Source organism: Delphinus delphis, chromosome 8 (assembly GCF_949987515.2).
Source record: "Delphinus delphis chromosome 8, mDelDel1.2, whole genome shotgun sequence".
Taxonomy (NCBI): domain Eukaryota; kingdom Metazoa; phylum Chordata; class Mammalia; order Artiodactyla; family Delphinidae; genus Delphinus; species Delphinus delphis.
The window spans coordinates 45,508,410-45,524,528 of NC_082690.1; the positions used below are offsets into that span (position 1 = coordinate 45,508,410).

Sequence of the window (16,119 nt, forward strand, 5' to 3'; positions counted from 1 at the left end):
CATATACATATATCCCCATATCTCCTCCCTCTTGCATCTCCCTCCCACCCTCTCTATCCCACCCCTCTAGGTGGTCACCTAAATAGACATTTCTCCAAAGAAGATATACAGATAGCCAACAAATACATGAAAGAATGCTCAACATCACTAATCATTATTTTGTGCTTTTAACTGAACTTTTTTCTTTTTGGTTGCAATACATTTTATCTGTTTCTTTGTTTGGTTTTTTTTTTTTGAACACTTGAGGAAATTCATTTGGACAAATTTTTAGTGTATTTCAACTCTAAACTGTGGCCGGTTAAGGAAGAGACAGACGTGGGGAACCAGAGAGAAAGGGGAAAGAAGGAAGAAGTATTAAAGAAGACAGATTACACAAACCCACACTCAGTGATGAGACAGAAGGTTCAGGAGCAGAGATGGAGAAACCAGGGGGCCCAGTGAGAGAGGGCGAGACAACAAGAGTGAGAATGAGAGAGAATTAAACAATGGGTTACAATGGCAGAAAGCCATTATGTACTTTAATTCTTATCTAAAATTTAAGTAAGAGTATTTTTCAAACACTCACTCTCACTTTTGATGAAGAATAAAATCTATATCCTATCTCTGAAAACCAAAAGAATTCATATTAATTGACAAGAGAAGGGAGGAGGGGTCTTCTTTTACAGAGAATTATTCTTAGCTATTTCTTTTTTTCATGCACTGCTACCAAAGATTTTTACAATCATGTTGTATTTTCACAGCTATAACCACTAGTGATAATATCTCTGTGGTTGTCTGATAAGAAATAATTACCACAAATCTAAGGGCTAATTCCAAAGGGAGGATTCAGTATCTGTAATAAATTTAAAGTAGGTTGATTGGTTTGAACCAAAATTACGGTTTAACTTTTCTCAAAATCACTTCCCTGTCAAATATGACATTTTCCATTCTATAGAGTTATCGTGTTTATTTTTCAAAAATTGGATCCCTTGACTTTTTACCATTTCTCCAATATAAAACAGATTTCTACAACAGTTAAGCAATGGAAGTTGATCTTTTAGCTCTATTGAGTTTATTTGCAGTAGTCTAATGGAAAAGAACCAACAGCAGACTTGAAGTATTAAGAGTGAGTATAGACTTGCATTCTCTCCAATCTGGTATCACTCATTACCTCACCAAGTTTCAGGTCCATTATCTGTACAATTGACAGTTTGGACTAGACCTCGTCAAAGTTAAGTTAACAACTGATAGAAATGGGTTGATGGCTCATTTGGGGGTGAGCAATGAAACTCTCTTCGTATCTCTTCAAATCAGTAGCAGCAAAGAAAAAAAATCTTCCTGACACTAACATTTCTTTCTTTCTCCCAGCCTAGAACGTTCAAAGGTCATTTGCTCACAGGCAGTCAGTCACCTTTTGAAGCCTTAGAGGCCCATGTGGCCAATTCGAAGCAGCCAATGCCATAATGTATGAGTTCTTTTTACCTCAGTGCTCTGTGTTCGAATATCTCAACTCACTGCATGCTTAGTAGCCACTGCATAACTGTGACAGAGTGGAAATGTGTAAGACTCAGCTCTGTATCCTACAGATTGGTACTTTTAGAGGTGGAAATTAGACAGTTGCTCAAAATTGTTACTGACTGCAAATAAAACACTGTAGGATAACACTGAACAGCTAATCAAACTTAAGAATAAGTTAACATTCTGAAAAAAACACTACAGTAAAAAATGTGATTGGGAGTGAAAACAGAATAGTATCATTTTCAACATAGGTCCAAACAGATTGATGTCAGCTTTGTTCTTAGCATTTCTGTACTGAGCATTGGTAATCTGGTCACTTGAACCCAAAAGCTAGAAAGTTTTCCATACGTATCAATTTTCAGATAGCTCAATATGCTAAGCATGGAGGTTGAAGGAAGCATTTAGAAGAACCTGTCTACCAATCCTAAAAGTCCTGGAAAATAAAAGCACAGAGTACTATGTGAAGACACTGTACACCTAAGACATACCTACAGATATGTCTACAGGAACTGACAGTGGTGGTATTGCTCATCCAGTGTCCTCAGATTGGAAAATTATTTCAGAAAGCTTCTCTGGAAATGTGTGTGTGTGTGTGTGTGTGTGTGTGTGTGTGTAAAATCTTATAAATAATCACATTAACTTTCCCTCTTTACATCTCTATCCCCATATAAAGTCTGAGAATTCACGAGGTTCTAGTATCTTCCAGCATTTTTACATTGCATGAGGTGCTTTAGAAGCTATCGATTTTCCGAATTATTTTAAACATCATTCCTGAAAGTATCTTTATACAATGAGTTTAGCCATTGATAAAGGGTAAAATGAGAAAGGTAAAATCAGGTCGTATCCAAATTACCTCCTCATTCCCTAAAGCTGAAGACAAGATTAAAGATTTACCAAAATTCTCCCTTGGTTATTAGCAAAGGAGTGGAGATGAAAACCTTGTTATCTTTTTAAGAAGCCTAAAAGTAGTACTTGTTTAAACTTCTTGAAGTTATTCCTTTCATCATGCTGAGGTCAAGTCACCTTCTCACATGGGATTATTTTCTATTTCAGGTATAAGCTTGAAAGTTTTTTTTAAAAAAAGGTCTCTGAAGAGAAAGTGAAACAGACAGGCTTTTTGTTATTCTAAAGTGTACTGTCATGGAAAATTCCAGTGTCACCATTATGACAATAGGTACATTTTGGAGGACAGAAATCTATTGCTTCTTCATAGCTGAATATTTATATTTTTAGCTGAATAATTATTATATTCTTGTTCCTAAGGTATGAAATAATGAATTTCAAGGAAATGGGAAAAGATTATTTTGATTATATCAATGTTGGAAGCTGGGACAACGGAGAATTAAAAATGGATGATGATGAAGTATGGTCCAAGAAAAGCCACATCATCAGATCCGTGTGCAGTGAACCATGTGAGAAAGGCCAGATAAAGGTAAAATGGAGTCTGTGTTTCTTTAATTTTTGTTGTAAATTCAAAAGTATTCATTAGCATTGACTTTAACAAGTTTAGATATTTGTTTTGCCTTTTCCACTGTAAGCTTCTAATTTTTAGAAGAAATTTGTTTTTAATTCTTTTCCCATTAATTCCTTATGATATCTAGTAAACCCCACAATAATCTTAGTAGTTGGACTGGCTGAACCAATTGAAGAGTCATGCCCACACCCTTTCTACTCATGTAAGCCTTTAAAGACATGCTTCCTGGGAATAAATAGTTCACAGCTGGAAACTACATCAATTTCTAATTAACTTAAATATTTACCCAACTCCTACTAATGTAATAGTTTACATTACAAAACTATTTGTTTACATGACAAAACTATTTGTTACTTAGTTTACAAAAATAAGTCAGACACATTTACTCTTAGAAGATTTATAGCGTAGATGAGGAAAAATATGGGCACAGATAAGTAATGTCATGTAAAATGTGATGACTTCATTAAGAAAGAAAGAAAAGGGAGCTAAATAATTTCATACAAAAGAAAGGGACAGGGACTTCCCTGGTGGTGCAGTGGTTAATAAGATGCCACACTCTCAATACAGGGGCCCTGAGTTTGATCCCTAGTCAGGGAACTAGATCTCACATGCATGCCGCAACTAAGTGTTTGCATGCCATATCTAAGGAACCTGCATGCCACAACTAAGGAGCCTACCTGCCACAACTAAGACCCAGCACAACCAAATAAATAAATATATATTTTTAAAAATGAGTTACTATATGTCAAACAGTACAGTGCTGTGTACATGGTGCAGTAAAGGTGCGATAAAATTTTTTTTTAAAAAGGGACAGATTTCTTCTGAATAAAATGTGTGACATTGAACCATGAAAAATGGATATGACTTCAGAGAGAGATGTAGGGAAATGATCGTTTATGTAGAGGGAATAATAACAGGAAAGGTACAGAAGTAGTCAGACTGTTCTGGAATAACACTGAATAACCTAGGGGGCGTTGCTCTAAACGGTTATTGTAAAAGAGACAGTTGCGATGATAGATTGAAGCCACATTTGCAGAGAGTTTTGGATGCCGTACTAAACAGGCTGAACTTAATTTTTTATTAACCAGGAGTCTGAGAATAATTTTGACCAAGATGCTGACATATAATAGGTGAAGATACATGGGTGGAGTTATGAAACATAAATAAAGAAAGAAGAGACAAGTTAGAAGGACACTGTGATAGTGGTGACAAGCTCCCTGAATTATGGAAGAAACAGTGAGAATAGAAAGGGGGTAGGGGAGGTATTTGAAAGAAACATTATAGAGGTAGCCTCAATCAGCTCTGGCTATCAACCACAAAGCCTAAAATATTTACTGTCCGGTCCTCTGCAGAAAAAGGTTGCCGACTCTTAACATTCAGTGATGGTCTGCATCTTGGCCAATCATCTTGCAGTTAAATACTTCATGTGAAATTCTTTTTAGACTCACTTAGAATCAATTGCTCATAATTTCCAGTTCTTCCCAGAGAAAGATTAGTCTGTATAAATTACTACATGGAAGTTGTCTCTGTTTTGACCCTTCTCAGCAATATAGTTTGAACCTGTAACTTCAAAATATTGAATGTTGGGCTTCCCTGGTGGCGCAGTGGTTGAGAGTCCGCCTGCCGATGCAGGGGACACGGGTTCGTGCCCCGGTCCGGGAAGATCCCACATGCCGCGGAGCGGCTAGGCCCATGAGCCATGGCCACTGAGCCTGCGCGTCCAGAGCCTGTGCTCCGCAATGGGAGAGGTCACAATAGTGAGAGGCCCACGTACCACAAAAAAAAAAAAAATATATATATATATATATATATATATATATATATAGAATGTCTGTTTCAAGAGATTTCTTTATATATACTTTTCTACTCCCTTCTCCTGGGAATAACTTACCCAGTGGAAGAATCTGACTCCCTATTATCATATTTTCAATACTAGTTAGTTTGTTATAATAGTTATAGAGTCTTTTTTTAATCCCAAATTCTATTCTCCTAACCAGATCTCATTTTCACTCCATTAAATATACAATTGACTACATTTTCTTGATATGGTTTAATAAGGTCACTGAACAACTTCACTAATGATATCAACACATCACAGAATTGTTCAGATTTGTTAACACAATGCCCACGAAAGGACACTTAGTCTAGCAAAGGTTCAAATATATAACATACTGTTATTCCTAAAGAAAGCATCACTACTTCCAGGGTGCTTTTTTACACTTTTTTTTAAAATTTTTATTTATTTATTTTTGGCTGCTTTGGGTCTTCATTGCTGCGCGCAGGCTTTCTCTGGCTGCAGCAAACATGGGCTGCTCTTTGTTGCAGTGCGCAGGCTTCACGTTGTGGTGGCTTCTCTTGTTGCAGAGCACAGGCTCTAGGCGTGTGGGCTTCAGTAATTGTGGCTCGTGGGCTCTAGAGCACAGGCTCAGTAGTTGTGGCGCATGGGCTTACCTGCTCCATGGCATGTGGGATCTTCCCAGACCAGGGCTCAAACCCGTGTCCCCTGCACTGGCAGGCGGATTCTTAACCAGTGCGCCACCAGTGGAAAAAAATGGAAATTAGTCTGAAAGAGAACTGTCACCACCTCCCGTATTCAAAATGAGTGTGAAACAGAACATAAATAACAAACGAAAAAAAAGGAAAACAAATCAGTTCTGAAGGATCAGAAGAAGACAGTAAGTTGTCACTATTTATTCAAAAAAAGATTGTAATATTGGAATTAATCTTGGAAAAGGGCATGAGCTTACTCTGGTAAAAAAACTGAAATTTACAAAGCAATGCAAATTGAATCACAGAAAGTTAGCAGATTTCTAAGAGGAAAAACGTAACTGCTTTTGTTTGCCAGGCTACTAAGAAAGAATCCTTCAAGCATTTGAAGAATTTGAAATGTGCCTCCTTGCATTACAAAATCTAGTAACTGTCCAATGATAGTTTTACCAAGTGTGGCTGAAGTAACCCTGAAAATGAAATTCATGTCTCTATATGGATACTTATATGTGTATTACTAATAAAACAGTTAATATTTTTAAAGTGTTCTACAGTTTCCAAATCATTGTGATATTCTATTTAATCCTCAGGAAACTCTATAAAGGCAGGTATTATTTTAAAAGCATTAGTCTCGGTTGGATGAAACAGGATCAGCTGGGAGACTGCTCAAGGCTGTACATTATTTAGTGGCTATGAGTAAGACTAGAACCTTGGTGCCCCTTGATTCTCAAGCCAGTATTCTTTCCTCTGCATATTTCAAAATATCACGAACTCTATCTTTATACAGACCAATAAGGCTCAATATTTATAAGCATGACCACAAAGTCCAACAGGCATTATTTGATCCCTCATTCACCCACAAGTTGTGTGAAATCACCACGCCTTAGTTTTCGCCCCTAAAAAAATGAATAAAATAAAACCAACCACCTTATACAGAGCTGTTCCAATGTTTCAATGAGATGACATGACATGGCATGCATTAAATCACCAGCAAACAGTCAACATTCTTATGAAGAATGCTTTCAATAGATTAAGCAGGTCTAATTAGTAATTTTACCTAATTGATCTGGTTATTTTAGGGAAAGGATGTTTCAGGCCCTTTTGTCATCATTTCCTACTTGTATTGTTGCGATATCAAGAGTCAGCACAAGGGACAGTACAAAACAGAAGAAAGGCGTGCCAGCCTACAACTGTATTTGGCTATAGATATCTAGACATTATTATCAAAGGTCATTAATAGAGTCAGCATCTAAGACAAGGATATGAAGTGTAACCACTCCTGCGTCTGGTTATTAATCAGAGTTTTAATTATTTATAGGAATGTTTAATGAATGCTGTCTCTATTCCACAGAGGCTATTCATGCACCAGTGGTGGAAAAAAAATAAAAGACATCCATTTCTAAAGAATAATATCTAGGACTCTTTCAACTGCTCAATTATTTCAATTATTTTCCATTGCCTTAAAAAAATTAAACACATGAAGAGGTATATAATAGTCTCAGTGACCTTAACCATCGTTATCCCAAGCAAATCAAAACTACTAGAATAGGAAGGAATGGGCTGAATTATTGAACCAGATTTTTAGTAGAAACAGTCTAAGAGGTGATCTCCAGAAAAAAACTTCATCGTCTGCCTCTTAATACAAAATAAATTCCTAATTGTTTTTTATCAATATGGATATATTTTTGAACTTTAGCAGGTATACAATGTGGGTTTTTTGGCTAACAATTATTCAACTAGTGGAGGGAAGCCAAGGTAAATCCAGAGAGCAAGAGTTCTTAATTTGAAGCAAAGAAAGGGCACGAACTCTGGGAAAAATGCAGTTACATACACACATACAGAAATGTGTATATATTTACGTGTGAGCACAAACACAGACGCTTAATACAGGTATCTAAAGCTAGTTACCAAAGATTTGCAGTTAATTTCATTCTTGAGCCTGTCACCAACAAATTTAATGATGTGGGACTGGTTGCCTAAACTCACCCTGTTTCTTTAATTACAAAACGAGAATATTAATACTTACACTGCCCATCCGAAAACATTTGAAATAACTTACGTGAAAGCCCCCTTCTGCTTTGTAAAGCAGTACATTTGAATAAAGGATTGCTGGATTTTTATCTATGTGAAAAACTCATCAAAATTTTAAATATCTGCCTTAGGTGATCCGGAAGGGAGAAGTCAGCTGCTGTTGGACCTGCACACCTTGTAAAGAGAACGAGTATGTCTTTGATGAGTACACCTGCAAGGCATGCCAGCTGGGGTCCTGGCCCACGGATGACCTTACAGGTACATGTAGCACAATGTCGGCACAGGTACATCCCCCAAAATCAACTCAAAAAGGACACAGACGTGGGAGGAGGGGGGTGACGTCTCCAAGCGTTTCTCATCTTGGTGGAATTGTTTATGCAACAAAGAATTTCCTTAGGAACAGATGCCTTCCCAACACCTGGGCTCATCATGAAAATCTTTAGATCGTTCGGAGAAATCGGCCTATATTCCTGCCCTCGCCCCCAAACTGGATCAGAATCCTTAGGTGTTCTACTGGGCATTTTTAGTCCATCTTCAGGATATTCCCAGAAGTTCCCAAGCAGGGCCCCAGTTAACTGCGATTTGAGGTGTAGAGAGCCGGAAGAGACTAAAATATGCTATGACATATCCAAGACAAAAAGGTAGCACAGAATTAGGTAGAATTTGGTCTAAAACTCTTTGTTTCTCTTATTGCTTTTCCTTAATCTAAACCAGAAACTTCCAACTAATGAGTTTTCAAATAATGTCAACACAGGGTAAGGCTCATCTCTGCCTGGTTTGGGGGGAGTTTGGGGAGGGGGGTTACTTTTTGTTTTTGTTTGTGTGATGTTTTGGTTTAGGAGTTTTTTCCTCCAAAAATGTGAAGGAATTATTGTCATTGTGTTCTCAATATGGTATTTCATAGCTATTTCTAATCTTTACATTATGAAAACAGGATACCTTCCATCTTTCCTTCCAATTCCTTCAATAAACATTTAGCAAATGCTTATTAGATGCCTATTTGCCTACCACCGATATAAAGATGTAAAAATGAAGATATGCCCTCTATCGTCAAGAAGTTAATGAGGGAGGTAAACAGTCAAAATGTGATTACAATAAATGACACAGGTGTGTGGACATGGAGTATGAGGAGGGGACCTGTGAAACTAAGTTTTCCAGGGAAATAAGAGAAAAAGACATTCCAGGCAGAGGGCCCACCACGTGGTATGTCAGGTCACCTAGTGGTTTTACAGTTGAGGTGGATTAAGCACAAACTCCTAGAGGTTAGAGAATTATAACATCGTCAGTGTTAGAATCGACCCCTCATAGGACAAGAGATTATCCATGGTAGTTGTATTAGCTTATTCCAAAAACCTGGTTCTAAAAATCCTGTGATTCTGGGCCTTTTGAGGCCAGCTCACATTAAGACTTGTTTTCAGTGATTGGTATTTATGCAGAAGATATTCCTTTTCTTAAAAAAAAAATTTAAAAATTCTGATTTAATAAAACACCCAAGTACCTTGTGATAGCATTTGTGTCCTGTTTTCACCGTCAGATGATAAGCTTTCTGATACTCATACATCCTGCTATCCCCAGAGCCAAGTCAGTGCTGAACACAAAGTCTTTAATAAATTTAGTTTACAGATAAACTAAAGCACACACACGCACACACGCATGCACACACACACACATACAGTAAAAATGTAAGACAGAAAAAAATATGATTGGTTCTCTTGTGAGGGAAATGAAGAGCAGTTTTGGTGATCTTTTCCTTTATACTATTTGTTTACTTTTTTCTAATTTCTGATTTCAATATGGATTATCATTAAACTGAAAAACTATTTCACAGATTCAACTATCCACGTGGCTAAGCACCTTGAACGTGAACATGCAGATGTAATTTTTTGTCCTATGTTTTGTAAGACTATCACAATGAACATGGTCTGCTTTTTCATTCATTCAACAGAAAAGTATTTTATTATTACTATTTGCACTATAATAATAGGTGCTGGAGAAATTGGGGTTAAAAATAGACATGGTTCTTATATCACTTACCATCTTGTTGGGAGAGAGACATTTCTTTCTCTCTCTCTCTCTCTCTCACACACACACACACACACACACACTCAGACACATACAGACAGGCATGGACAAATTGTGTTAAGTAGTATGAAGTAAAAGAACAAGAGTAAAAAAAAAAAGAAAATATTAGGGGAGACATAATTTAAATTTGTGGTCATAAAAGATCTCTGAAGAAGTGAAGATTAGCTGAGACCTAAATGATAAATACAGAAATAGCTATCAAAACATGATGAGAAGGGCATTTCTTACTGAGGCAAAAGCACATGTGAAAGTCTGTTTATGGATAAGCCAATGGAAAAGCAATGTCAGAAGAGATCAGAAAGGTAGCAGGGGCTAGATCATATACTGTATAGCCTTGTAGAACAGGTTCAGGATTTGAGTGTTTAATACCAAGTACAATGAGAAACCTTTGCAGGGACTGTAGTAGAAGAAGAATACATGATTGGATGTATAATTTTAAAACATTACTCTGGTTGCTGTGAGGGAGAATAATTTGGATAGGGATGGAAAGTGGAACCAGGGAGATAGGCAGGATGGTCACTGCAGGTTGCCATTGCAGGCACCAAGAGCTCTTGGTATCTTGGGCTAAACAGTGCATTGGAAGATTTCAGGTATACTGTGGAGTAGAACCAACAGGATATACAGATGAATTGGTTGCAACAGATATTACGTAAGGCTACCAAATGTTCTGCCTTGAGGAAAATTTGCACTCTTTGATAAGGATCAATAGTTTGGTTTTAGACAAGATCAGCTTGAGATGTCTGAGATTTTCAAGTACGAATTAATTAATTTAACAAATTAAGGCCTTAGTTTGTGCCAGAAATGTAATAGAAACTGGAAATGTAAAATTTAGTCTGAGTTTCCAAGAAACTTATAATCTAGTGGGAGAAAAGCATATAAATAAGTAACCATGCAGTAGACCAAGTGCTGTAGGTGAGAAATGAGCAAAGTATTACGGAAAAATGGAGAAGGGCACACCTAACCCTGGAGAAATTAGATAAGGTTTAGTCTTGAGGCATAATCTTTAAGCTCATTTTAAAAAAAGGTAAGAAGATCCTACTGGGAAAAGTGTGCAGCGCTGGGGCTACGAATGGCACCATCATCCTCCTAATTTCTCCAAACAAAAAGAAGTGAGTCATCCGAACTCTTCTCTCTTCTTGGCAACCCGTATCCAGTCACTTAGCAAGTCTGCCTATTTGCATTGCTAAATATTCTTCTCCCTCCTTCCTCTCCATCTATTGGTACAACTCTTCCCTTGACTAAGTTATCATCTCACATTTGACTATTGCAGTAATTTCCCAGTTTATTTCCCTACTCCCAAATTTATGCCACATGCCTCCAAGTTTGTTTTTCATCTTGCTACAAAAGACAGATGTGTCCCTTTCATTTCACTGCTCAACACTGACCAGTGTTTTCATATCTCTATGGGATATGTCCAAGTTTTTCAACATGGCATACAAAATTCCCTCTCTCCCTCACCCTCCTATGATCTTTCTAATTTCAATCACCTTGACACTCTAGTATCAAGGGCTGCATATAATTCTCATCCACACACAATGCTATTCGACTCCTCTATGTCCGTACAGGTGTTACCTTCCTTGCCTGGAATGCACTTACTCCACTTTGTTCACCTTCACCTTACTCCACTCCTGCTCACCTTCCTTCCTCAGCCCAGATGTCACCTTCTCTATGATACCTTCTTTGTGGTACTTAGACTAGTAAGTCCTCTATTCTGTATTTCTTAAGCAAATTCTGCTTCCCTCGTTACATCATTTTCAAACTGGATTTTAATGGCCTATATCCTTGTCTGCATTCCCTACTGAATCCTTAGTTTCTCAAGGACATAACCATATCTCAATCACCTTTGCATTCCTAGCATCTAACACAATGCCTGACACAGAGTAGGCGCTCAGCAAATGAGTGTCGATCTGCAGTAAATGATGGGGAGTGTTACAAATGAAGATGGAAGTAAGTATTAGGGCCATGCTCTGAAGACAGCCTTGAACTAAGGAGTCTGGACTTTATCCCATAGACAAGTGTGAGGCCAGTGAAGATTTTCAAACAGAAGAATGAAATGATTTTCCTCTGGCTACATGCATACATGTGAGTGTGTGTGTATATGTGGGAGGGGAAAGAAAGTGGGAGGGGAGAAGGGAGAATAAGTACCAAACCTGAAAAGGTCTCCACATTGATAGTATGTGAGATTTAACCTTTCATTAAGATCTCCAGCACTTTTCCAAAGAGCCTATAGCTGTTTGCTGCCCATCTCATTGACTCTGATTCAAAGTAACTTGGCACTTGGCACTGCTAGCTAAGCCAGAAGACTGCTCTGATGGCTTCAGCTATTCCAAAGCCTGCCACAGAGATGCTTGGGGCTGGCTTCAGAGGATACTGTAAGTCTTTCTTCTACCCAACTGGCTTACAGTTACCCCACTTCAGCCTATAACGTGACAGCTCGGGTCACTTTGGGTCAGTGCCCCCATTGTGATAATGGCAACTAACACATACATGTTTCCTGTGTGCCAGGAACTCGTTGAAGCATCTTACAAATGTTAATTCACTTAATCCCAGCACAGCTCTATAAGATTGTTAGCACAGTTAGAAATCTTAGAATTGAATAATTGTTTAGAAAAACAACTAGGAGTGGCAATCAACTGACATTAATATCTATATTATATTTAGCCATTTACTCATATATTCATAGGAAGATGTCTGAAATGAACATTACCTTAAGAAAAAATGTTTATGAGTGGTGAGATTGCGAGTTACTTTTTTGCACACACACATACACACACACATATGTGCGTATAATATTGAGTTACATTAAGAGTATGTATTTTCATCAATATATCCATTAAAATAAATTTTAAGCTAGCCATATTTTTAATAGCCATCATAAATTGGCAGGAACCAGGAATTAAGAAGAGAAAGAAAGAAAACCAGGCATGAAAACCAGGAAGAAAATAAAGAAAGATTTTAAATGGAGGATGAGGGCAGAACCTAACAATATTCCTAATTCAAATTATTTTCATTAAGTACAACAAGTAGTTATTCTTTCCCTAACAATCTTCAGGTATCCATGTTAGCAGTGAATAGGATAAACAGGACCCCTGCCCTCAAAGTGATTATCATCCTAAATATTGACAAGTAATAATAAGATGCTGAGCGTTAACAGAGAAGACCAGAATGGTGTAGGAGCGTGTATCAGTGGAAGCTACTTAGATGAGGTTTCAAGTTGCCTCTTCAAGGAACTGTGTACATGCAAGAATTAAAGTAAAGTTGGAAGTAGGCCAGATTCAAATGAAAGAGAAGAGTGTTTTGGACACAGAATACAGAAACTGAGGAGGAACTGGGAGCACGGGGGCATGGGGGAGGGAGGCAAGCCAAGCAAAGGCCAACTCTTGCAGGCCTTCGTAAGCCATGGTAACTATTTTAAAGTTTATTCTAAGGGAAATTAAAAGACATTATTTATTCATTCAGCTATCTATCTAGTCATTCACTCAACAAATATATAACTAGCACTTCCTCTGTTCCCGACAATGTTCTAAGTGCTGAAAATATTTCTCTGACCAAATCATAAAATTCTCTGCCCTTATGATGTTTACATTCCCGAGAACAGTTTTAAACAGGGCAATTATTAACTCCAGGAATATCCAACAATTGAAATAAGAAAGGAAATGCAATCATGATGGACTGCTTTATAAATATTATGCACACAGTCAAAATGCAAAGTGTAAATATTGTTTAAAAACATGAGTAGAAAGGATACTGATTTCAGAATGATGGTTTCATCTGGAGAGAGATGGGAGGGAGTCGGGTAGGATTTACAAGAGAGGTTTCAGTTATATCTGTAAGCTGTGTGTATATGCAATTTGAAACAAATATGACAAAATATCAACATTTGTTAAATCTGGATTTTTACGTTTGTTCTGCACTTCCCTGCATATTTAAAATTTTTGTAATTTAAAATACTTCATATGATTTGAGCTATTTAAATACTGAATACTAGAAGATAAAATTTTTAAATAAAGACTAAATTGGGGACTTTAAAAGAAGGAAGAGAGAAAACCACAGTAAGGAAATTTTGCAAGTCACAATGTGAATCTGTTGGTGGTTTGGACTGTGATGATGTAGTGGGAATAAAGGGCAATGAAGAGATCAGAAATTTAAATTAACAGGAGGAGGTCACTGTTTCGCTGAGAGAAGAAGATAACTGCAATGGGGTCTGGTTTGAAAGAGGAAGGAGGAAAAAATAGTGGAAGGCGACAATTTGGCTAGGCACTCAGAGCATTCCCTACAAGCTTCTGCCAAGCAGATCTTGCTGCCCACCAGATGCGTGCAGAAAGTGTCCTAGAAAGAATCTTTAATTTGTTTTCTCTCAAAGAATTTGGGATGGTATATAAGTAGCAGATCTTTAGCTGCCCAGTCCAAAGCTACAGCCATGGAAACCCTTTCAGGTGGGTTTGCCAACTCTGGCAACCTTCCAACAAACCCAAGTAAAAGGAAAAAAGCAAAAACAACACGGCTTTCAAAAAGTAACTCAGTGGGAAGCTTTATGACAGAAAGTTAGAATGATTTCCTGCTTCTCACACGCAAAGAAATGTATCTTATTTATTTTAAGTGCAAAGCTGTAAACTGGAAGGAGGGCAGTGCCTATCAACCTTTTAACGTCAATAGGAACATTCTCTAGGAAGTTCCTTTCGTTCCCTAAGTTACCTAATTGCTTTGGAGGTTGGAACCTTTGTATCTTCACTTCAGGGTCAAAAACAGAACAGAGTCAAACAAAAGGGAGTTGGTGGGAAGCTGGGAGGGAGTGGAGGATGAGCTCCAAGGAGGCAGAACCACTGACAAGTTTTACAACTCCAGCATTTGAGTTACTCTCTTCCTATAAATACTTCCTTCATTTGTGTTCCTCAGTTTGTCCTGCTTTTCTTGGGACATTTTTTTTTACCTTTTAATAAATAAGTAAATAAAAACGTGGGGAGAAGTGCTTTTCATCACCAATATTTTTTTAACATCTTTACTGGAGTATAATTGTTTACAATGGTGTGTTAGTTTCTGCTGTATAACAAAGTGAATCAGCTATACATATACATATATCTCCCATCCCCTCCCTCTTGCATCTCCATCCCACCCTCCCTACCCCACCCCTCTAGGTGGTCACAAAGCACCGAGCTGATCTCCCTGTGTTGTGTCGTCACCAGTATTTTTAACTATCTTATGCATTATCCTTTTGAATCCTATGAGGTAGACTTTACTGTTTTACAGCTGAATTAATTAAGACCCAGGAGGATTCTATAAGTTGCTCAAGGTCACAAAACTAGTGGAAAATCAAGCCCAGGCACTGTGATTCCCCCATTTGCTGCTACACCACATGCCTTTCTTCATAATCACTTTTTGGAGCCCCACATTTCCAGGAAATTACAGAAAGAGAAAAAATTCAGCTTTCAAGCTGGTCACATGTTAATTATCTCCAGGTTGCTATGATATTTTTCATTTCAAATGTGTGTAAAAAGTGCTGCCCATTTGATTACTACAATTCAATTTGGATGAGGAAAGGGTAAAAAAACCCTTTCCGTTTATTATGTGTTTCTGATTCTTTAGGGGAAATCTGTTATGAATTTAGATGAGAAATATGTGGTTTTTATTATTATAATTTTAATAAATAGTTCCTGTTAATATTTTGAAAGGAACAGGTTTTCATAATGGCAACCTCTAATTTCTTGGCTTATCTAGGTTACATAATAATCTTAATAGGAACACATGCTCTACAAGCTGGTTATCCTATCATTCATTCAGCAGAAGTCATTTTTTAATCAAGTTTCTACACTGTTTTCAACACTGTGCTAGGTTCTGTTGATAAAGATACAAATGGAAGGTGTCTGACCTTCCATTTCCAGGCCATCAAATGTCCACAGTAGAAGAAGACTGACTTACATAATTGCATTAAGAGTATAACATATGATACATACGATAACTGAATTGTGCATCGGTGGCATGAGAGATAGAAGTACTCATTAGCAAATAGCTCCAACTTGGTTCAAACAAAGCACTGGGCACTGGACACATAGTGATCATGGAGCCACAATTCCTACCCTCGAGTATCCCAGAGGCTGGCAGACACACACACAAATAAAGAGCAATTTCAATAAATTAAGTATGCCAGGCATATAGGAGAAACTGATTTAATGTTTGTCCAATAAATAATAAGAGAGAGAGGAGGAATAAGGGAAAGAATGAATGAATGAACAGACCAAGAAAGGAACGAAGGTGGAAGAAAATAAAGTGCTAGCCTGAGAGTAAAAACTAATTACACTGAGGAGAGAAAATTAACCAGGTCTTGGAAGTTCAGTGGTACCTTCTGGGAGGAGATGGAAATAATGCATGTGAAAATGAGAAGTTAACCAGGTAAAAGGGAGAAGAATTTTCAAGGAGAAAGAAAAACCCTAACGAATATATCTAAGGAATGTGTATTCAAAAATATTTTTTCCAACATAACCAAGCTATTTTGAGGCAAGTGAATCACTATTTCACATTCACTTTTCCTATCAAAGCCTATTTATGGAAAC

General features: G+C 37.5%; 1 protein-coding gene and 1 long non-coding RNA gene across 7 annotated transcripts in view; one reads left to right on the top strand and one right to left on the bottom strand.

Moving 5' to 3' along the window:
• GRM5 (glutamate metabotropic receptor 5) overlaps positions 1-16,119 on the top strand; it is a 535,807-nt gene that overhangs the window by 449,403 nt on the left and 70,285 nt on the right. For all 5 annotated transcript variants that reach the window (XM_060018122.1, XM_060018126.1, XM_060018127.1 and 2 more), the window contains exons 5-6: positions 2,761-2,929; positions 7,621-7,747. In XM_060018122.1, coding sequence (XP_059874105.1) covers positions 2,761-2,929; positions 7,621-7,747 — 296 coding nt within the window. The remainder of the gene's footprint in view (positions 1-2,760; positions 2,930-7,620; positions 7,748-16,119) is intronic.
• The window catches only part of LOC132429612 (uncharacterized), a 265,399-nt gene that overhangs the window by 179,267 nt on the left and 70,013 nt on the right, over positions 1-16,119 (bottom strand). The gene's annotated exons all lie outside the window — the stretch shown is intronic.